This window comes from Sturnira hondurensis, unplaced genomic scaffold, assembly GCF_014824575.4.
Source record: "Sturnira hondurensis isolate 20B ecotype Veracruz unplaced genomic scaffold, ASM1482457v3 Scaffold0000880, whole genome shotgun sequence".
Lineage (NCBI taxonomy): Eukaryota > Metazoa > Chordata > Mammalia > Chiroptera > Phyllostomidae > Sturnira > Sturnira hondurensis.
The window spans coordinates 6,603,666-6,627,485 of record NW_028073511.1 but is presented as its reverse complement, the minus strand read 5'-3'; the positions used below and the strand labels follow the sequence as shown (position 1 = coordinate 6,627,485).

Below are 23,820 nucleotides of genomic sequence, written 5' to 3'. Positions count from 1 at the left end.
GGGTTACTCCATCCAGCCAGAAGCCAGAGGTCAAATAATTTTTCTAGGAGTTGCTGGATCCAAGTAATAAAAATGTTTCTCTGGTCCCATGTCCAGAACCCCCTTTGTTCCAGAGTATTCCAGAGAAAGGAGTCAAGCCTGGTGATTTCTCGGGGCCCCCACGCCCACCTCTGACTGGTGGTCACGCGCCCACAGGTGCGTGCGCTGACAGTCCGCCTGTTTCTCTCTGTCGTGGGAACCTCAACACTTTGCCCAAGTCCGGCCCTGACCTCAGTCCCACCGGTGTCCGATGGCAGGCAGGCGCAGGCTGGTGGTGGCCTGGGCTCCACATCCGGCTCATTTGGCCCTAATGACCCTACAGGAGGGCACGCTCGTCCAAACTCGTGGGTTCCCTTCATTCATCCCCAGGAGACCGAGCGCTATGCTTACACAAAGAGAAGGAGCCGGTGCAGGCCCTCCAGTGAGGGGGCGCCCGCTGCGTGAGCGTGCAGGGACTGCAGAGCCGCATGTCAGGGGCCCTCAGGTTTCCTCAAAGCCCACTGAAGAGCTTGTTGTTTTTTTTAATTTACTTGGTACCAAGCACTGTGCAAGGTGTTAGAATAGTAATGTAATGAAGGAATATTGGCAATGTCTATGTGTATTGGCCAAGATTATGTTTGGCTGCATACAACAAAAATCTGATTACAGAGGCTACAGCAAATATTTATTTTATTTTGCTTAGTACAAACCTATGCAGCATTTTACTGGGTGCCATGCCCTGCTCTAGCACTGTTTGTAAATGTTTACTTCTTACTGGAGTTTGCCTTCCTCACATAACAGGGAATCCAGGGAGAAGGGAGTTGCAGGCAGCATAATGGCTCAAAGAAGTTCATTGGAGCACCTGCCTCTGCACCCTTAGTGTGTGACTGTCATCCTCACATCACAGAATTGTTGCTCCACTTCCAGACATTACATCTGAGTCCCAGGCAGTGCCAGCTGGCTGTTGTCTTTTCTCTCCCAGAAGCCTATTCATAAGTTTCCATTTATAGCTCATTGGCCAGAACTTGGTCACTGGGCTGCATTAGCTGAAAGTCTTGGACTCTGGGGAGAAAGATATTATTGACCAGACATATCGCTACTCTGAAAAAAAATCTGGGTTCTGTTAGTAACAAAGAAGGTAAGAATGAATTCTTGCATATAATTCACTTTCAACTTAAGAAAAAAACTACAGTGAAAATATCTGATCTAGCTATATCCCCCCCACCAAAAAAAAGACACACCCTTTTAAACTCTCCTTTGAGATCGATCAAATCTGTATCATTACACCACCTAGATTTTGGGAAACAGAAATACCAATTGCTCTCTTAATCTGCTACACTCTTGACTTCAAACTTTGGAAGATAAAAGACTCACATAGTAGAAGCTGTGCAACTAAAACACCCAGTGAAGAGCTTCTCCCCGCAGACGGTGACCTGCCTGGGGGCACTCAAGGGCACCCAGAACAGCTCTGAGCAAGGGGGCCAGGGGGACCATTGTGGCATATATGGGCAATTCTGCAAAAGCCTCAGCCACCCCCACCCCCACTGAGCCTCGCTCTCAGGCTGCCCATTGCACGACTATCAGGAAGAAGGCTCACTCTGGTGGGGCTGTGGTCACAGCGGCAGAGTCGGAGTGAAAGGACCAGCAGAAAACACGACAAAAAAACTGCTTAATTCCTCAGGTCGGACGGATGATGAGTCAAGAACCGTATTTACCAAGCAGACTCTTTTCTTGCAGCCCTGAGTACTCAGCTGTTTCGTAGGCTTTGACTCCCATACACCAGCATCACCACACGCTGCACACGGAACCACTCGCTGCGTGCCGGGCACGGCTCTGCAGCCCTCTGCAGGCATGACTGACTGACGGTAACCCTAACGCTGTGCCGTGTCAGAATTTCCATTTTGCAGCTGTGGAAACTGAGGCACAAGAGCCCAAGTAGCCTGCCCAAGTGAGCGTGTGGCACAGCCAGGATCCCGACCCGGGCTGCTGGTCCTGTGGCTTGTGCTCTCGACCTGCGCCCCTCACCCAGAGAATACGGCCTGTTGTTTACAAGGCATGTGGTGCTGAGGTTTCAGACGAGAGTGCGGGGGTCATGTAGGAAACTGCGATCACATCAGTCCGTAAACCAACAGATGCTGATTGAAGAGCTGCCAGTGTGTTTCCCTAAATGTACCCAACACCCCAGCTTCACCACTGGACTCAGCAATCGGGAGGGTCAGGGGCGCCATACCTGGCCCTCGGGGGTGCTCCACAGACACCTCTGACACAGGGGAACAGGCGGCTGGAAGAGAACTTAGGACAGTCACACAATGACTAAGACCAGTAATTGTTTAAATGCAGAGTTACGGTGGCAGTTTTTAAATTTGTTCATGGCTCTTGCATAAAAGACGTGGGCATTTGAGGACGAAGCAATACAAAATGTGGTTCAATCGCTTCGGCCTGAGTGTTTGGAGGGGAGGAGAGTGGAGACAGAAAATCTCTAGGTCTAAACACAAGAGGAACAGATGACCTCTGAGAAAGTTCGAATCTCCCTCGATCAGCTCATTCCAAGTGTTCGGATATCAGCACTGAACCTAATCTATGGCCTGATACTTAAAAATAACCTGTTATGAAGTTGCCATAAAAAAAAACTCACAGTTTTCAGCCTGATTCAGTCTGCTACATAAACTACAACCAGCATTAATAGCTTCAGTCAGCATTTATGTCGTTCTTTCTATTAGCACAATGGATTTTACAACCATTTATGAGTTTCTGGAAAGCTTAATAGAAAACACACGTACACGTTCACTGTAAAAGATGCAGACTTTTTTTTAAGGCTCGGCCAGCAGGGGTCGCCACCGCCCCATCTCTGAAGCCTGAGCCGGGCTTCCTAACTGGGAACACCTTCCCTTTGGGCGGCTCCAGCAGCAACCCTCCCTGGTGAGTTTCTGCAGTTCCCTCTTGGGGCTGGCTCCACGCAGGGCAGGTCTCTCTCCGTCTGCCTTCTCCTGCTGACAGATAAACATTTGGGGCTCTCACATGACACAGATTGTGTGCACACGCGCAACTCAATGTGAAGACCTAAGTGATTATCTTTCTTCTAATTTACTATGGCTTTTTAGGGGATTCAGAAAATTATCTGAATCAGGAATTGCCTATACTATCCATATTTCCCTTCGTACTAAAAACAAATTTTAAGAAGTGCTTGCTGAACTTGACTTAAATTCTTTACTTCGTTGGTGTTTTAAACACAGCTGAAGACTTGCCTTGAAAGAAAAATGTTGCTGTTGTTGGGAATAATTCTTCCAGACATAGAGCACATCTCGGGTTGGTTTGTATACATATATAAATGATTCTTCAGATGATCCCCTCTTGTTGCAAGGAGGAAGCTATACAGAGCTCTGTCTCTCCCTCTGAAAATACCAGAGCGCCCCGTTCGTTGGAGGATTCTTCCCGCCGAAAGGGAGTGGGGACGCCCCACGGTTCCCTATATCCCAGTTCACTGTAATCAGAAGACTTGGATCCCATCTTGGGGGTAAAGAATCATTTACTGGCCTCTTATGGGAAAGAACTGTCGGAATTTGTCGTTTAATTCACCCTCCCGTTCAAGGCCAAACTTCTTTCTAGAACAGATAGTAGCCACAGCAGCATGGGCTGCTGACTCCTCTCAGGCCCCATGGACGTGGCAGGAGGGAACAGTGGGGAATCTGTTGCAGCTGCCCTTGCATCTCGCTTTCTCATAAACCACCGTTTGTCTTTTCACCTTTCCTGTTTTCACCAGTGCCTAGAAACGGAGACCCGGGAACTGCTTCCCACACCGGAGCCCTGGGTCTTTCACAGCTAGAGCCAGTTCGACAACATCTTTCTCCCTGACTCGGAGGCCAGGGTTGGTGTCCTTGGCCTGATAGCAAAGGTAGACATAAACTCTCCAAATTCCTAGACCAAGGAAACTGCACCTACTCACGTACACTGGAGTGAACAATGCCAAATTCAAAGAGGTGATTCCAGGAGACTCGGGGTCTTGGACGTGCTGGGAAATGCAAGAGCGAGCTTCCTCCTCTGGGCCCCAGGATTCTCCTTGCACCCAGAGGTTCCCAGGTGCTCCCATCAGCTTCCTCTCACACAGCTTCTGCCTGGAGTCGGTCTCTTGCTCTCAGACGTTCAGTCATTCTCCCCTCCCTCCCCATTCTCTTACCAACTTAAGTGCTACAGCCATTATAACAAGATCTCCCTGTCGTTAAGTCCCACTGCGCACCAGACTCCACACTAGATGCTTCAGTGGCAACGTGTGAACAGCGAGAACCAGCATTCAAACCCAGGGCTCTCGGACAGCAGAGAGCACCCCTCTGCCATGGTGTCGTCATCACGAGGCCTCTCAGGGGAGCCTGGTTCAGGGCTACCTGACATCCCCCACCCCAGGCTCTCTCTGACCCTTTCCTGACGATGCCTGTGACATGCTAACGTAGTCATAGGGCCTGGGCACCACCGAGGAGGGCCAAGCAAAACTGAAGGAAAGCCCAGTTCCCACCTTCCACACCCCTGTGTTATTTCTGCCTCAGGGTGTGGTAAGGGCCCACCATAGATAATGTTTAAAGAGACAGAGGGACCCCTAACTTGCTATGTGTCCTCAAAGGGCCACCATGGATCAGAGGGTGTGGCCCCCAGTGTCCACCTGCCTGATCATCTTGCTTCTGTGTGGTCATTCATCCTCATGTCACTCAACCGTCACTGGACCACTGGTACCGTCTCTCTTGTTTCCGAGGAAGAAAAGCCCCATGACTTTAATTCCCCAAGCTGGAAAGTGAATGTAGATCTTTACAAAAGGTTTCATGTGGGGCAGGGAATTACACTCCCACCTCAAAGCTGAACTTCCTAAATGTAACTTTAGAGCACCTCTATCTTGCCTCAAAACAGGAGCGTCCACTGTCTGCCTCCCTGGCCAATGTCTCCTCTTCTCAGCCCTCCTCTCTCCCGGGCTCGAGGCCCTGGGCATCTTGCGATCTGACCTCTCTCTGCTCTTGAGAAGGGCTTCTTCCTCCAAAAGGTGAGGGAGAGGTGCTATTAAATCCTTATGGCTTGGTTTTCTTGTTCCCATGACATTATTTTTATGTTTCAAATGATCAAATGTCAGTAGGGACGGTTATCTTTGTACGTTCTCTCCAAGAATATGGGATAGCCAGAGAAACATAGGCCTCGGTCTCCCTTGGACCAGAGCTGTACTTTTTGGGTTTTTTTTCATCCTTTGGTTGTATCCACATGATTCCAAATGAGAGGATGAAAAGTAAAAACTTTGTTCAGTCTTCTGGGTGTTTCTCGATATTTAGATAGCTCTTTCTTCACAGGCAAAGCCTGAGTGGTTGCCTCCCTTTCACCCTGAGGCTTTGCTGGCACACCGACAAGGTGGCAGCATCGGTCCCAGCCCAGGCGGAGCGGGCGCGTGGTGCTGAGCGACGGTGTGGAGGGTCCTGGGGGCTCTCCCCTTCTCGACCCGGTCACCGCCCAGGAGGGCACCAAGAATTCGGGCTGACAGGGAGGCATTCAGAGCAGAGGACAAATGTGTTATCAGATTAGCTGGAAGGGAGGGCCTGAAGAGAGATGTTCCCACGGCCACACCCTTGGGAGGGAAGGGGGGTGAGCAGTGGGTGGGCCCCCAGGAAGCCACAGGGTGGTCCTTGGCACCCAGAGACACCTTGCAGAGTGGAGGAAGTTTACGTTTTGGAATCCAATGGCCTGTTTTTATTATTTCTTTCTTTCCCCCCTCTCTTTCTTATTCTTTTATTGTTGTTCAAGTAATGTTGTCTCCATTTTCCCCTCACCACTGCCCCCCCACCCGACCCCAGCCATCCTCACCGACCATTCTCAGTCCCACCCCCCTTTGACTTTGTTCATAAGTCCTTTATACACATTCCTTGATGACCCTTCCCCTCCCCTCATCATCCCCTCCCCCTCCCCTTTGGTTATGATAACCAGAGGCATTGAAATAAAGAATGAACAGTCTGTTTTTAAATCCTGGTTTTCCTCCTAACTCCTACAGTAGGGCTACTATTTTGAAACTATTTTTCTCTGCCTTTCTGAGTTCATGATTCTAATCTGTCCTAGGCATCCACCGGCCCCATGAGAGATGAGGGTTTCTTTAGAGGAATTCCAAGAAAGAAAAAAGAATTCAACATTTAGCTTCTGATATTCAGAATAGCATTTTCAACAACACAGTAGCCTTGCAAGCCAAGCTATTGTCTTAAAATGTTCTAAATTCCTTTATTTCTTCATCTCAGCACAGCCAGAACCAGGCCAGGAGGACTCGGCTCACAGGGAGGCTTGCTGCCTTGTGGTTGACGGGTTCTTTGACAGAGGAAAACAAACAGGAAAGGTCACCCCTTCCACCCAGGGGACCTGGGGATGAAGGGAAGAGAGAGGGGCAGGGGTCAAGGAACTAGAGACCTGTCTATAAAGCCCAGTGGGGCCCTTGGCTGCCCCAGCTGCCCCAGGCTTTGGAGGGAGGCCAGCAGCCCGCCTCTGACCATCGCCTTCGGGGCGATGTCTGGAGGTTACTCTGGGGGGAAGTAGGGCTTCAGCATAACTGGGAGAGATGCATGACCTGCCTTGGTGTCCCCCCCAAACCTGCTACCCCCTGGGTCCCAGGACTTGCTCTCGGTGTGGTGAGGTCCCAGGAGGTTCCCCACCCCCACACACTCAGGGAGAAGAGCAGACGCGGAGGCTGTCTGGGAAAATGAGCATATTCATGCAAAAGCGACTGAGAGGTCTCTGGAGGGACTACTAGATTGTTACATCAGACTAGGTTATAATCCAGAGTGCACTAAGTTGAACTTGTTTTCCCACCACACAAGGGCTGGGAGCTTGTAGGAAAACCACATAGTTAAAAACAAAGGCAGGTACATCTTTGTACGCCCGGAGTAGTTTGAACGGTTTGCTGGCACCTGTGCGTGTGCCTTGACAAGCCCCAGACCCCGTTTTCTTTATCTGTTAAATGGAGATGAGCACTGATCCCCATCTCTGTCGCTTCGCTGTGTATTTAAAAGCTAGATGACATAGACACCCCAGTCCACTTCAGAAATTCAGGGAGTTTGTTTCTTACTGTGCTGGGGAAAAAATAGAGTGATGAGAGGGACCCAGAGGGGCAGAAGGTGCTTGGCCTGGAACCGGCCCCCCACAGCCACGATCTCTTCCACGGAGAGTGGAACACAGACCCCTGTGCAGAAGTCAGTCAGGGGTGTCAGTCAGGGGTGGATCCTCGGTTCTCATCTCCCTGCGAGTTCACGTGCCAGAGAGAGCGAGAGTACGGCAACCTGGGCCCACAGAGCTGCGCCAGTCCTTTCAAGGACCACCTGTGGCATCAGCTCTGCTGCAAGTGAACCAGAGCCCCGGGCGTCTGCACGGCTGCGTGCTGTCCCCGCCCCAGGTCCGCAGAGCGTGCCAGTGAACCAGGGCCGAGCTGCGCTTGCAAGGGCTCATTGGAGGCTGAGCTAGTCTTGGCTCCTGGGTCCCCGTGCAGCCTCCGTGCCCTGGTAAGAGTATATTATTTTCTTAGCTCAAATTGCCGTTTCCAAGTCATTATTTCTCTATGACGAGAAAACAATATTGGGTCTTATGTAATATCAACCTCAATGAATCTGGAAGTGATCATGGAATGGGTGGATTTTTTTTCCTCTTTAAAAAAGAGAAAAATAAATTTGAGATTGTTTGCATATGGCTGAGAATATTTATGAACTATTCCCCCTTGTTTCCTCATCACATGTTTTAGCCAGTGCGTTTGTGTGTGGTACGGAATAAATCTTTATGGGAAAAGTGGGGCGGAGAGGGGAAGAAAGCAGTTACAGGACTGGGGATCCATCAAGTGCCTGGGACGTTGGTGTCCCTGAGTCTCGGGGTCTCCGGCCTCAGGCCCGCTTGCCACAGTCTGCGGGTAACCCGTCCCACTGCTCAGACGACACTTTTTGGAACGAGGGTTTTAAATGCGAACACTGCAGGAATGAACGTCTTCTGGTTACTCTGGTTTCTTTCATATTCCCCTCACGTTCACCAGAGCAGAAAGTTCAACAGCAACGGTTTCATGACCTGGGTGCTGTCAGCCGAAAGAGATAATTAAGTTCTATGAATGCCAGATTGAGCCAGGGTCAGAGGAGTGAGTTGGCAGCTCGGATGGAAAAGAACTGGCAAGGAGCGTATTGGCGCTGGCGTTTGTTATTCGATAATATGCAGCGTGTTAGCACACAGGCCTGTGGCGTCTGTTTCCCTCTGGCCGCGCCTCTCCACACGGCTTGTCACTGAGAAGGGTCCGGAGGGAACCTGGGGATCCGGCTGTGGCTGCATGTGAAATCAGCAAGAGGAGCAAAGCTTCAGCTCTGGACTGTTCATTGCCTCCTCCAGGGATTGGGCCTCACACTTGGAGCTTCTTAGAATCTGTCATTCTCTGCCACACTTTGCTTTTTTTTTTTTCAGGAACATACTGACTGGAGGTATGGGGTGAGGGACAGAGAGCAGGGTGACTTGTCACATTTGGTGGTGTGGCAGCAATGGCCGTCTTTAATGGGCGTCCTACTGTGGGCCCTGGAGCACCTGAGCCAGTCCTCACAATGGCTTTGTAGGGTTAGATTGCTTTGGCCCCGTAGCTGAGATGAGAAAACAAAAGCTCCGTGGAGCTGAGAAACTTGCCCAAGGTCCCAGTTATCGAGTGCCAAGATGAGGGATGTTTCCAAGACTTGTGGGATCTGAAGCCAATACAATGAGTCCTAATAAGGGATTTAAAAAGTCAACTTCAAGGCCTTGGAAGGGGCCCATGCAGTTATGGGACCTTGAAGTGAAAGTCTTAGCAGCCTCACATGAAGTTCACCCTGGGCGGGGTCAAAATTTAAACACAGCATTAGCTCCAGGCCACAGGGCCCCATCCCCGCCGCCTCATCTCCTCTTCTCCCTACCATAATTATCACCAACTGAACCTTCACCTTCCTGGGCCAAAACACAAATGTCACTGATGAGTCCGACACACAGAGCACACTGTCAGAACGGCCGGCGTGTGGTGTGACGCGGTAGGTCACAGTCGTGAGGCAAGGCAGTAACCACGCCCATTGTCCATTTCACCCTTCCACCTCGAGCTATCACTAGAGAGATAGTCAAAAAAATGTTAAAATACTTTTGAATTTTTGAATCACAGTGGATGCGCGATATTATATTAGTTTCAGGTGCACATCCCAGTAATTAGAAGTTAATATAATTTACAAAGCCATCACCCTGATAAAACTAGTACCAATCTGACACCATACAGAGTTATTATATTACTGAGTGTAGTCCCTGGGCTGTACTTTTCATCCCTGTGGCTGTTCTGTAACAATCCTCCCAAGGAGCTTCAGTGCTGTCCTAGGCCTCTCTTACCAAATATCACAGCGGTTCTTGGACCAGGTGACTCAGGCACAGATTTGAGTGGCGTCCTGCTCAGGTCTCCAGGAAGCATTTGGTTTCAGAACTTGTGACGTCTCACGTCCCATCATGTGTCTCTCTCGGATGTTGTTGGTTGGTTGGATTTCAACAGGTACTCTGTTTGATTTTTTCCTTCATTATAATTAAGATTTTGTCATAATCTCCAAAACTGAGGAGGGTAGAAGGGTTTGAGGGAGCAAACAAACCCAATGTAAATCACAAGTTCTTGGAGCAGGAGGGAGCATAATACGCGTTGCTGAGTACCCACCCTCCACTATTGCTCTTGAATAGGTTTGCAACCCCATCGCGGTCTAGACAATCGCTAAGGGGAATACAGGCATTTTTCCCAGCCTTGCTCAGTCTCTCCTCTCAAACTGGAAACACAAAGCAGATGAAGAAGTACGAGTTCGAATGCCACACCAGTGAGAAGGCAGTGTTGAGAAACCATGTCCGACCTCCAGCCTGTTTTTAAACATTCCAGTTAGCATTCGATGGATTTATCTTGGGCTGGTGTCATTTCTTTGTCTCAAACAAAAGGCCTTCTGTGAAGACACAAATCCGGGTTATTTGAGGCGTGGTTAACAGAAAGCATATTTGGGGGAATCTGAACAGAAGACAGTCCACTGAGCTCTTCTCCCACGGACAGCACCCCCTTTTTACCTGCTGGAATTAACATCAGGACCGATGCCTGTGGCCTCAGTGCCAGGTGGTAAACCAGAGTCTGGGAGACACATCTGCTGGAGATGGATGGGCTGGTGACACAGGTGCAGAGGCTCAGGAGTGAGACAGCCAGCCCCCTGCGCCACCTGCACTCCCTGGGTCCCGGGGACAGTCTCGGTGTCAGTGCCGCGGCACTGGAACAGTCTCTAGGGTTCTGGGTGGTCCGCTCAGGGAGAGCGAGTTTCTGGAGTTCTCCTCCTGAGTGTTCTGTTCTGCTCTTGTGACTAAATGAGTGACTGAAGACGTAGTTATTGAGGCAAGGCCGTCAAAGTCGTTTGCCACATCCTCCTCCTATATACGCCCACCCCTGGAGCCGCACCCCTGGCAGGTTTCTGTGCAGCGGTGACCACGCATGTCCAGTGGGGCCCACTGCCCGGAAACTGCCCTTCCATTTTGGGCAGCACTGACTTGAGGAACTTGCAACGTCTCACTTCCAGGTTAAACTCAAGCATGTCTCCCTCATGCCCTCTGGTTCCCTGGGGGCAGCACACAGGGCCCCTCATTCTCCCGTGTCTTGTCCTCCTGGAAGACTTGTCCCCTTCCTTCTCAGGTGGGGCTGGCCGTAGTTAACGCCTCCCAAAGACCTCGTGCACACCTCTGTCCTGGGACTGCTATGCAGTTGTTATTTATCTATTTAACAGCCCTTCTTTACGTAAAATTATGTGGGTAAATTGTGGAATATTGGAAAAATATACATAAGCAAAAATGAAAGTTGACTCTTGTTGCATCTTCTGAAGATAAGCAGCACTAAGCTTTGATGTACATGCTAATGGTTGCTTCTATCAGCATATCTATTATCTCTCTATGTTTAAAGAAAAGATTAGCTAGCGTCTATTGTTTGGTTAGGGCTTGCTTTCTCAGGCCCCCTTCTACTGCAGGGCTGGAAGGGCTGCCAAGTTATCTGGAGTGTTTGGGGAGCTGGCAGGGTGATGAGGGGCCAGGATTTGGGATGAGCTCCTTTGCTCTGAAGACTGGGGCTGTATCCGGTGGTGGCAAGGTTGACGCTTCTTTTGCCGTTCCCTGCCAGCCCTGGAGAGAGGCCTGACCAAGGCTCTGAGGAAGCTGGATGACTACCTGAGCACCCCTCTACCAGAGGAGATCGACGCCAACACTCACGGGGACGACGACAAGGGGTCCCGGCGCAAGTTCCTGGACGGGGATGAGCTGACCCTGGCCGACTGCAACCTGTTGCCCAAGCTCCACGTGGTCAAAGTAAGACACCTCTACCCACACAAGTGCTTGCCACATCCTACCCCATCTGGGGCTGGGGTCACCTGTGAGGTCGAGCCAAGGACAGGACTGCCTGAGAGCCTGGGCTCCAAAGTCACATGAATAAGGTCCCCAAGCCAGCCTCCCCTGCATGTTGGTTGTATAGGCCACCTGAGGTTCTGTTTTCACCTGTAAAATAAGCATGGGTTGCTTATTTCTAGGGTTGTTGGGAGGGTAATGCACAGGAAATGCACGGCATATCGTAAGGGCTTGATATATAATGGTTGCTGTTTTCGTATCAAATATCTATAGTCCCAATCACTCCAAAGCCCTGTTCCTTGCCTCTTTCTCAAAGGTTTTCACTGGCCACCCATCTGCACTAAGTGCGCCCTCAGTATGCACGTTTCCTTTGTGCTCAGACCCGCCCCCTCATTCCCTGCAGCAGCCCTGTGGGGCGGGCAGGCATCATCTTCCTCCTCTGCCAGTTGAGAGGGAGGCTGCAAGATGCGGTATGAGTTTTTTACCATTTTGCTTTCTGACCACCTTCCACAGGCAGCATAATCCTTTCCAGTACAAACCTTAAGATCTGTGAGTTGGAAAGAAAGGAATTCCGAGGTCATCCCAAGTCGAGTCGCTTTCTGTGCGTCTGTGACAGGCTCTGTGCGGCAGTGACCGCAGACTTCTGAGGACGAAGAGCCCTCGGCCTCACGAGGCAGCCCTGCCTGTTCTGAATGACTGGGGATGAACACAGCCTTCAAAAAGCACTGCCCCCACCCCGGGCCCAGCCTGTTGCCCTTCATTCTCTGCAGCAACAGGAGGCAGGGCTTCTCTTTTCACCTCATTGGCAGACAGCAGTGGTGTCCCGGAACGTTTTCTGAACTAACGCTTCTCACATCCTTTCCTGACCCTCCTCAACCTGGAGAAAACTGCAGTGGGGTCACAGAATTAGACTGCTCTGTTTGCACGCACACTTATGTCTGTTGTCTCAGTCAGACAATGAGCTGCATGAGGATAGGGCCTCTCTCGGCATGATGATGGCCATATGGTGGCCCTTTCCTAAGTGCTCATTTATCATTCAGTCGTGTCTTTACGATACCCAGTTTCTGTCTGCCTGTCTCTGAGAGGAATCAGATTCAATCACTCATCAGCTGGGTATCTGCCTGTCTTTTCCAGCTGAAGTCCTGGGCCAGATAGGCAGGCTTCCCTCCAACCACAGCACACTCCAGCCTGAGCTTTGAAATCATGAAATCATGAAATCACTTTGCTGGCTGTGCACTGGTGTCCCCATGGGCTCCGTCTGAGCTGGGGGCTGGGAGGGAATCACGCATGCCAGTGTCGGTGCGCTGGGCAAGCGGAGCCTATCGACATGAAGACACTTTGGGTTCGAGGCCAAGCCAGGGGTCCGCTGTAGGTCCGGCCACTTCTCTTTGAAGTTATTAATTAGTGCACACCCCACTCCACCCCCAAACACCCTTTATTCTCTTTTCCTGAGGAACAATGGCACGATTAAGGACAATATGATTCCAATTCAGTCATACGGTGTCATGGTATGGGAAGACCCCAGTTCTAGAAGTCAGGAGACCCGAGTTCTGGTCTTACATCTGCTACCAGCTGGCAGCACAAGCCTGGGGCGGGTCATTTACTCTTTCTGGAACTCCTTCCTCTCACGCCTAAAAGAAGGATCCTATTTCCACTTGCTCCTTTTTTCTCTCTGCCTTCCCTCCTTCTCTCTCACTCAAACGTGTACTGACCACCGGCTCAAGAACCGCCTGGTGAATAAGGTAAACAAATGGGTCTTCCAAGGCCTGTGCTTCATCCTAAAATTTCTCCAGCTCCTTCCAGCCCTAAAAGACTAAGTCACGGCCCTGTCCTTGGATGGAGCTTAGTGAGTGGTTCCCTGGGAGAGGCTGAGGACTAGAGGGGGGGTGGCCTGCGAGGGCACAAAGGCTGGGCCTGGCCTCCTGTCTCCTTGGATTTCTGCTGATGCAGCTTATCAGATCCCAGAGACCTGGCAGACCTCTAATGTGCAGAAACAGTGAAGGGGGAGCCAAGGCACGCCTCCAGCTCAGCTTCTGAGGATGCCAAAGCTTAATCTGGGCTGTGGGAGCTAAGTGTTTGCATATGAAAGAGCAAATTCAGAACATGAGCATGGAAGTTCCTGCAAACATCAGAGCTTCCTGTGCGAATCCTCACCCCTCACTCTTATGTGTGCCCTCTCCCCGCCTCCTCTCCTCTCCTCTTCTCTCTCTCTCAAGTTCATCTTTCATTCGTGGATGCCAAGTGGCCCTGGCCCACGTGCTCACTGAGTGCCTGGTTTGAACCTTCATCGTCTGGCTCCCTTCTAGGTCTCATCTCCCCAGGTCAAGCCAACACCCGAAGAAACAACCAGTTCTGTGACTAAGGCAGGTCTGCAGATTCTGGCGGGGGGGACATGGTGGGCTCTGTTTTCATGCTCATTATATAAAAGCTTGACGTTACATTCCATCATCACAAGACTTGAGGCTGCTCTACCCGTCGGTTTGTAATGCGCCTCTGCTGCACAGATTTGCTCATTAGGCTGCCTCTTCCAAGGCTTGTGGGCAAATCCAGGGGTCCCTTAGCTTGCAGTGAACAGAGGTAGACCAAGGAGAACTGGTGGTGGGTGCTGGCCCCCGCATTTCTTCTTGGCGGTGTCCTGCTGAAGGACTCTGATCCCATCTCTCACCTTTGCTGATTGGCCACACCTAAGCTGGACACAACATGGAGGGGTACCCCAAACTGGTTATTTTCACAAAGAGAATTTAATATAAAAAAGTAGTTAGTACTGAAGAATGGGGAAGACAAAATGTACAATGAAGTTCCACCTTTAGGCGGCATCTACTGACTCTGGGGCAGGGTGGAGCGCAGCAAATGGAAGAGGCTGGAATTATCAAAACTCAGAAATTTCAGTGAGGGGCCTTGAACTTCTGAGGGCAGGGCAAGCTCAGAAGATGGCCCTTGGGACTGGGACCCGACCTCTGCAATGGGTCATTGTTCTGTGCTGGCCTTTCTGAGCTGGTGTGAATACACTGTGGATGCTGGCAAAACAGAAAACTGGATGCAGCTGCTGTTACAGGAACAAAAAAAGACTGATCGGGAACAGGAAACCAGCAGGAAGGGGCGTGTCCTGCCTCCAGCCTTGGGCCTTTCTCTTTAGTGCCCCCTATTGGTAGAGCCTAACAGGGAGACATAGGCCAGGCAGAAGTATGATTTGCACCGCCTCAGCCCCAGCATGTCAAAGAAGCAAATATGTGCAGGGGTGGGCTTGGAGATAAGCAAAAACAGCATAATAACTGGCCCTGGAGAGATTCTTATTTTAAATATATTTTATTGATTATGCCATTACAGTTGTCCCATTTCCCCCCTTCATTCTCCTCCACCCTGCACACCTCCTCCCCCACCATTCCCCCCTTTAGTTTATGTCCATGTGTCTCAAGTTCTTTAGCTTCTACATTTCCCATACTATTCTTGCCCTCCCCCCGTCTATTTTCTACTTACCATCTATGCTACTTATTCTCTGTACCTTCTCCCCCCTTCTCCTCCTCCCACTCCCCTGTTGCTAACCCTCCATGTGATCTTAATTTCTATGGTTCTGCTCCTGATCTAGCTGTCCTCTTAGTTTGCTTTTGTTTTAGGTGTGGTTGTTAATAACTATGAGTTTGCTGTCCTCTCACTGTTCAAATTTTTTATCTTCTTTTTCTTAGATAAGTCCCTTTAACATTTCATATAATAAGGGCGTGGTGATGATGAACTCCTTGAACTTGACCTTATCTGGGAAGCACTTTATCTGCCCTTCCATTCCACATGAAAGCTTTGCTGGATAGAGCAATCTTGGATGGAGAGATTCTGAGTAGAGCTATTCCTTTTTCAATTACATAGGGCTGAGTGGCAAAGTGAAGAGAACTGTGGATTGGAAAGCAGGGACTGTAGTAAATATTAATGATTACTCCACAGCATTGGTTGAATTAATTCTTTTCCTGTGTCATGTTGTGTAAGCCACTAACTCTCTGGAGGCTTCAGTTTGCTCAGTGCTAATGATCTTCAGTCTTTAAAATTAAGAAATTTGATTACATTTGACACTAAATGCATTTTGATGTTAGGATAACTGAAGATGGCAAAGATTAAATACAACTGTTTATTGAATCCCTATTAACATCTTTAACTTACCTTTCTCATCTGCAGAATGGGAATATAATACATTCTGCCTGGTAGAGTTATTTAGTGATTTAAGCAGCTATTTTTAAAATATTGCTTATTAATTTATTTTTTACAGAGAGGGGAAGGGAAAGAGAAAGAATGGGAGAGAAATATCAATGTGTGGTTGCCTCTCATGTGTCCCCTACTGAGGACCTGGCCTGCAACCCAGGCATGTGCCCTGACTGGGAATCGAACCAGCGACCTTTTGCTTCACAGGCCCGTGCTCAATTCACTGAGCTACACCAGCCAGGGCTGATTTAAGCAACATAAAGCACTCAAAGCAGTGCCCAGAGGAGAGCACATAGCAAACAGATGTTATGCGGTTACTGTTATCAAGAGTATTATCAAGATTATGGAGAGGAACAGAAATGAAGAAGCTGTGGTTCCCACCCTTACGCTGCTCACACCTAGGGAGGTGGGAGAGACACTACAGTAACTGTGATTTGGAATACAATAGACCTTTGTGCTGTAATAAAAGTGCAAAACTGACTTAGGGAAGTGTAGGAGTAGAATGCACCCTCCTCGGGAATGTGATCTTAGCTACAAGACTGAGCTTTCCACGCAGTGGGTCGCCACTGTCCTTCACTCAGCACAGCTTCCCCAGGGGAACCAAAGAGAGGATGAAAGCCCCAACTGGCTGACCTGGGGAATCTCCGAGTGGGAGGATCCTGGGGCCAGTGGTCTGCGGTCCTCTATAAATAGAAGAAAGCAAGTGAAGGAGTCAGAAGTCAGTACTTTGGGAAAGAGGCTGCCCTTTGCTATCCTCACCCCACCCCTGGGGGCCTAGAGGAAGGACCAGCTAATGCGTAGTCCCCCTCATTTTTTTCCTAACAAAGAATTAGGAATTTCTAGACATTGACGACAAAACATTAAACCAAGAGCAGGGCCCTTCTGTGTGAGGCCCGTGTGACCACGCAGGTCACATGTCTGTGAAGTGCTCCCTGGCTAGTGAGACCTTATAAAAGAGACCACCCTGACCCTCTCTATGAAGGAATATATGCAAATACATAAAAGGTGGGTCTCAATGAATTAGAATCATAGGTGATATTTCCTGAGACCTGAGTCTGAGTCAGCCACCTCTGTAAACATCCGTGTGTGTTAACTAATTTATTACTCTAAGGTTGGTTCTAGTTACCTCCATTTTAGAGCTAAAAGAATTGGAGCTCAGAGAAGTTCAGTACATAGTCCCAGGTCACGTGGCTGTTTCGTTGTACAGTCAGGATTGCAGACCCAGTCAGCTGGGATCCAGAGCCCGTGCTTTTACCCACTGTGCTACCATTCCTCCTGGCACAGACGCCCCTTCCCCAGAGCGCCCAAGCCAACAGCCCCCCAATCTGGCCACTGAGGGAGAGCACAGGAATCACTGTTTGTTCACTATTACTCCCGCGAAATACCCTAAACCTAGATGGGCATTCCAAAGTCTAACTTACTTTTTATGTTTTTATTCCCTTCTATAAGTAAGGTGCTTATGTAAAAGAGAATGGATAAGGGAAAATAGAAAAAAATTGACTATACTTCTATCAGTTAAACATAACCATTGGCAATACATTGATGCGTATACTTCTGGTCATCGTACATGTCCCAAAACATGTTATACTGCACTTCAAATGTAATGATCTACTTTGGAGAGTTTCCCAGATCACTGGAGTTCCGTCTGCAGCATCATTTTAATGGCTCTCCAGGACACCACTGTAGTAATGTATGATAACGTATTTCTCTGCCCATATATTGCTGGATCCTTGAATTCTGTACCTTTTTTTTCCCATTTCAAATAGTCCTGTGATCATGCATGTGTAGCTAAATCTTTCTGTACATACATGATTATTTCCTAAGGAAAAATCCCTAGAAGTTGAATCATTAGGTCAAAGGACAAATTATATTAAGAAATATAAAATAAAATAATACAGAACAAAATACATTAAAATAAAATGAGAACACAGCATCACCCTCTGTATCACAGACATTTTGTTGCTGGCCCATCGCGAAGCACGGAGGGATTTTTACCGTGTGCACTCGCTGAGTCACGCCGGCACCACCCTCTCAGTGATTGGTTTCCCGGCCTCACATTATCTCTGTCCTGCCTTCTCTGTTGCAGATTGTGGCCAAGAAATACCGCAACTATGACTTCCCGGCTGAGATGACAGGCCTGTGGCGGTACCTCAAGAACGCCTACGCCCGGGACGAGTTCACCAACACCTGTGCCGCCGACGCGGAGATAGAGCTGGCCTACGCCGACGTCGCCAAGCGCCTCAACCGATCCTGAGCACGGCCACCCAGCCCCATCACCGCTGCAGAAGAGCTCAGCTTCTCCCAAAGGACTCCAGCTTCACAAACTCTCTCCCACATTGCCTTGAGAAACTCTTTTCTGGTCAGACTGCACCTTGCTGGCTTCCCTAGAACTTCTGCCTGCTGTCCTTTGTGAAGGTCAGCGCCAACCCCGTCTGATCACAGGAATCTGCAAGCAGAAATGCTAGAGACAGTCAGACTCCCAGCCTTTGGGCCTGGTCTGAGTTCGGTGTACTGGGGTCAGTGTTGGAGAACCCGCGGACGGGATCGTCACCCGGCCCTTTCTGCCAATATCAAACTATCTCCTCAGATGCATTAGAAACATGCAATGCCATGTCCTCCTCTGTCCTCCTCTTTGTCAGTAACTCCAAGGCCAAGGACAAATGCCATCTTAATTCTTATTAGAAAGAGCTCCCCTGCTCTTAGGGGAGACAGAGAGAGTGAATGGAGAGGAACTAAGCAGGCTGGATTTTGGCATCTGGCAGACCCACCTCAAGTCACTCAGTACTTTCTGACACTCCTGTCACACTGGGCACTTTGGGAGCAGTCTCAGTTTACCGCAGTGCTGTGAATGTTGCAATGCTATCGTGCACCTGGCTGACACGCACCTTTGTTTTCATGCTGCCTGGGCCTTGCCAGAAAAGGAAATTGACATGCAATTCCAAACTGGGGGTGGTGGGGGGACTGGGGCAGGGAGGGGAGGGGAGCAGTGTTGATGCCAAAAGGCCCATGGGGGTCTACCAGCCATGGGGTTTGCTTGCTTAGGGGTAGTTGATTTGTTGCAGATTACATGCCTGGGTTTGACTATGTTTATCTACAAGTGAGATTTGATCCATGATAAAACAGATATGCATGGGAGGTAGAGGCATGGGTGAGCGTGAAAGAGTCCTTTATGATGCTCACCGATCCCTGGGAATTTTGAGGACAGGTCTCCTGTCTCATGATCTAACTAAGTCTTGAACTGGTGATGTCATGTAACTACTAACCTTATAGCAAAAACCCAAGAATTGGCCAAAAATGACTTTGCAGGCTCTCTAAGTTGTTTCTGGATGCGGATCTCTATCTGGGTGCCCTTGGGCAGCCTCTGGTGGGTGAGAGTCTCAGTGAGGAGGTGGCATGATCATGGACCCTTAGGAAGAAAGTCCTTGAGTCTTTCTGACTGGGAAACCATGTGGTTTGAACTTAAGAAAAAAAATATGCCCATCTGGGTTAATGTTCTTACCATCTGACTCAACTACCAGATGAAGACCAGGAAACCTTATTTTAGATAATATTGCTCTCCTTAGTTGTTGTTCTTGAGTTTCACCTCCTTAGAAGCTTACCCTGCATGAGCGTGGGGACCAGGGCAAAGGGAACTAAGAGAAATGACCCAATCATCAGCTCCCCCTCCCAGGGAACTCCTGGTGAGGAAATCCACCCGCCGCAGCCCTCCACCTTCAACAATCCTTCCTTCTCCGGTGCCCGTCAGTGGAGAGCAAGGTTCCCAGGTGCCAGAAAGCCCCAGGATTTGGCTCATTGCTCAGGGAGAGCAGAGTGGCATGGGTCTTTTCCATAGAAACATCAACAAATTCTAACCCAAGCAATCCCCGGACCTACCTGCCTCTGGGGATCTCGGAAGGAAAAAGTGGCCCGTTGATCAGAGCAGAAAGGAGAGGAACCAGGGGGTGTCTTTCAGCCCACTGAGGAAGAGGAAATTCCTCAGTAGGACATTTTATTAGCCTGAGAGTTTTGAAAGGCAGAATGAGTTGATTCATTTCCCCCTCTGAAGGATCCTTCCCACAGCTCCCTGGAAACCTGTCTCTGGAGGTGTTTAAAATGGAGGACTGGTGAGGAAATAGTCTTTTTTTTTTTTACCTTAAGGAAAAGCCCCAAACTGGACTCTTGGGGCATGAAAGCCTGAATGATCTCAAAGGACTTTTAATTTGTGTGAAGTCCTGGGAAATTGCCCCCCGTACCTTCACGTCCCAGGCACCATGACCTCAGAGGCAGTCTGCTCTCCCGAGCCCCACGGTGGCCCTGGTCTTGAAGCACAGCCGTGTAGTGCAGCCAGGGCAGCAGAGAAAACAGAAGGATGCCAGGAGGACCGACTGCCCCGGAGGGGTTGGCAGACAGACACTAGCAGCCTTGATTTGATATTCAGAGTTCCAGCAGCTGGCCAGTCTTTAAAAGCAGTCTTTAAAAACAAACAGACCAAACCAAATCAATATTGTTGTTTCTAGATGTTCCTTCTGTGGTTGACTTAATTTTACATGAATAACAATATTAATAGGCATGGAGGGCCGATATATGATTAATTACAACTATTTAAAAGAGGGGAAGGAGCTAGAGATGGAGGGATACTTAATCAGGAATATCTTTTTATTTCAACAGTACATTATTATATAGTGCAACTATTGACTTAGAGATTCAAGTTCTTACGACCAGATTTATCAGAGTATTTTTAAATAATGATAATGTGACCTTCTGATTCACTTTGTTTTTTCAAAAACAGATTTTTCTTTAGATGCTTCAGCCTCCTGGGGGTTTGGCCATAACCTTGTAGCATATCACACCCCAGCAACAGCGTGGCTGGTTCTCAGGTGTCCCAGCTCAGGGAGGACTGGCGGTGTGCGGTCTGACTACACGCTCCAGAGTTCTGCGACAGGATGCGACTCTTGTCGTGGGGTCTTGAATGAACACTAGTCCCTCAGAAAGCATTTCAGTGTGGCCCAGAAATGGGATGAATTTTGGTTGCGTTCCTCTTTTATATTTCACTTATTTCTCTCCTGTGACTGTCATGTCACTATTTTTTTTGTGGTGAGGCCGAGGCAGAAACAAGAGTCAACTCCGAGTGACTGACGAATTTGCCCACCTCCTCAGCACTGTCTACCTCTCGGGTTGGCCCAGAGTGAAGCTATTGGAGAAGATCTTAGTAACTCCAAAGGATGAGCTAAATAAATCTCGATTGATCCAGAGCATAGTGCCTTCTGTTGTCTGCCTTCATCTCTTGACAAAGGAAGTCAAATAAATGCCCTGGCAATCCAGAATCACAGGCACAAGTTCGAGGATCTTGTTTAAACAAGGGACGCAGCTCCCCGGCACCACACTACGGAGTTGGAAAGTGAAAAACACTCAGTTTCTTTGGCCACAGGATCTCAGTCTAGTTTCAGCTCCCGAGGAAATGGTGGTGTCCCTAGTGGTCATTTCTACGGGTGGGGAGACCGTGAGGATCTGGAATTTTAATTAGAAAAAAGCATGTTTTCTAGCATTTGTCAAATGAAGGAAGCAACAGAAGCTCTTCACCGTATCTGTGCCCACTGGCAACTTTGCCAACAGAAAATACAAAGCATCATAGAATTGTCACAAAATGGATCACTCCTGGAATAGAGCCTAAAGTTCTAAGAGTCTCAGGAACCAGCAAGATCTTGGGGGGGAAATGGGGTGAGGGAGGTAGAGTCAGGAAGGTGCAGGTGTATCTAGTAGGAGTTTGTCATCATGAGAAACCCGTGGGAGTCTGTAGCTAACATGAAGCCGGCCCAGAGGCAGCAGATATCCAGGAGGTACTGCTGTGTCTCAGCCCTGTTCCTGCCCGCCTGGAGCCATTTCAGCAGCACGGCGCAAGTCGAGGTGCTGGCCTCTCCCTACTTGGAAAGGTGAAGCATTGACTTAGAGATGAAATTAAGACCACGATTCCCAAGGGATATGACATCAAAAAAATCTTAAGCATTAGAGAAAGAAATGTGCGTGTAAAGCATCCTGGTTCTGGGGTCAGGAGAACTGACGGAGTCACACTGCTGGCCTTGGGCCCTCTTTGCACACAAGGACGACTGTCTTCTGTTACTGCCCTTCAGCATTCAAACCAGATAACATGTGCCCACCGCATGCATGCATGTTTCTCTCCCTTTGTCAATATTCTTCTCCCAGCTTAGTTTCTGCAGCCTTTCAGTTCATAATTAGGTATGATTAAGTGTGCATAAGTTTATTTAATATTGCTACAGAAATAGACCCAATCCTCCCCTCCCTAACCAAATATAAAACAATAGACGGCCACACTAGAGGGTTTGGGCTAATCTGTGTTTCTATAAAAGCAATCTGTTTTATGGCAAAGCATAGTTTTTAGGATCCAGTTATCTAAGGTATATATTGTATAGCTAGAGATTTCACGTATATTTGAAACATAAAATATCCGGCTGATTTTGAATTTGTCTTACTTTCCTGACCACCCAGTTATCCCATTTTATAAGCTGGAGAGTTAACTAATTTAGCAAAAGATGCTTAGCTTTTATGACAGAACAAACATTTCATTTTCTAAAGACACTCCTAACAATGGTTACTTGACTTTCTCAAGACCTTTGACTGTGGTGATAAAATAATAGACCTTGCTTTCCAGCCTTAATGAATGTAAAATGCCTTTTAATGAAGATATTGCTGAATGTTTTCCTCATCTGAACCAGTTATAAATTTGTTCCCCAGTCTTGACTGGTATTGATTGATTCAAATAAAGTTGGTTTATTTTCAAATATTACCAAAGTGATCATCAGACTTCTTCTTCGAGATGAGGATTTCCTGTGCTGTTTTAAATGACAAGTATGAAATACTGATTTTTTTTCAAAATAAAGGTTATTTTATTTTCCATTATAAAAGAAAACACAAACTTCCAGTTACAAAATACATTTTTAGAAAAGAGAATATGTTCATTCTCCTAAAAAATTAAAGCTAAATAAAAAGAAAAGGCAGGAGATGAGAAGGAAAAGCAAAAAGCTTGTGACCTAGCCATCCCCACACTGACTTTTATTTTAGCAAGGCAAAAATTTTGTCATAATACATGACTTGGTAAAAAAAAGTATTCTGATGTTCTTTCATGTTCCTAATTTCAATTTCCTATCTGTACTGTAGGACCTAGGGGTAGGCCGACAGAGACAGTCCAGGAGTGACTTAAGAAATACCTTAAAGTACCGTTGTACCTGCAGCCAAGGCTTGGCCCTCTGCGGCCAAGCCCCTCAGCATTCCTGGCCCGAGATTCCCAACCTCAGCACCACATCACTGACTCTGGGTTAAGGTGTCCAGAGTCCTCGGTAAGTTTTGCCTGAAGCCATCATAATAGCTGATAAGGACCTCTGCTAGAAGATGCGGAGGTCCGGGCAGTCCCTGGCATTCTCCATGTCTCTCAGAACCTAGCTTCTCATTACCTTGGATGGGATGAAGCACCTGACTCGGAGGACAAGTCCTGGTGGGAGCAGCAGCCTCAGTGCTGGTGTAGCAGATGCTGTCAGTGGGCATCTCTCCAGCCTGACCACCCCTGCCTTCCGCTAGCACAGCTCTGTTGGGGTCAGGAATCCACGTCCCTGGAGCTCCCCTCCCCCAAGTTCCCCTGCACCCTCCCTCTCCCTAGTCTTACGTAACTCAGGTGAGAGTGTCTCCAACCCCGAGGCAGGGGTGAGTCATGAGTGGTTTGAGCCCATCCTCCTGGCTGTGTTTGGTTCCTGAATGGGCTTTTGACCAAGTTCCACCCAGTATTGTGAGGGAATATTTGTTCAGGAACTTCTGAGGAAGACCTCCTTGTTCTGAGGAAAGTGACTCCTTAAGTCACTGCCTTTGGTGCTGCCTCTGGACGTGGGTGTGAGGCCTGCAGCTGCTGTACCCTCTGGACACCATGACAGGAGAGCCTGGGGAAGAGGCAATGGCCTGCGAAAGGCAGCAGGAATGGAGAGAGCCAGGGTCGCTGATGGGACCACTGAACTGCTGAATGGGCAAACTCTGAAACTGGTTCAAATTCCACCTAATGCACCCCAGGTTATTTGAAAGTGGTTATGTGTTGTTTGTTTATTATTATTAGGGATGGCCGAAGGCTTCCTAAATGGCATATTAGCTAAGTTTCTTGTTGTCACTAGCTTATTCCCAAGGTCACTTGGGACATGCTCTGTGTTTCCATTGTTTGAATTCAGAGGGTCTGCATTCAAACAGGCTGACCTGGGGCAGGAA

The 23,820-nt window shown here is 48.7% G+C and overlaps 1 protein-coding gene across 2 annotated transcripts in view; it reads left to right on the top strand.

Moving 5' to 3' along the window:
* Positions 1-22,361, top strand: part of CLIC5 (chloride intracellular channel 5) — a 153,657-nt gene extending 131,296 nt beyond the window's left edge. For both annotated transcript variants that reach the window (XM_037054154.1, XM_037054146.1), the window contains exons 5-6: positions 11,177-11,361; positions 17,669-22,361. In XM_037054154.1, coding sequence (XP_036910049.1) covers positions 11,177-11,361; positions 17,669-17,836 — 353 coding nt within the window. In that variant the 3' untranslated portion in view covers positions 17,837-22,361. The remainder of the gene's footprint in view (positions 1-11,176; positions 11,362-17,668) is intronic.
* The last annotated feature ends 1,459 nt before the right edge of the window (positions 22,362-23,820 follow it).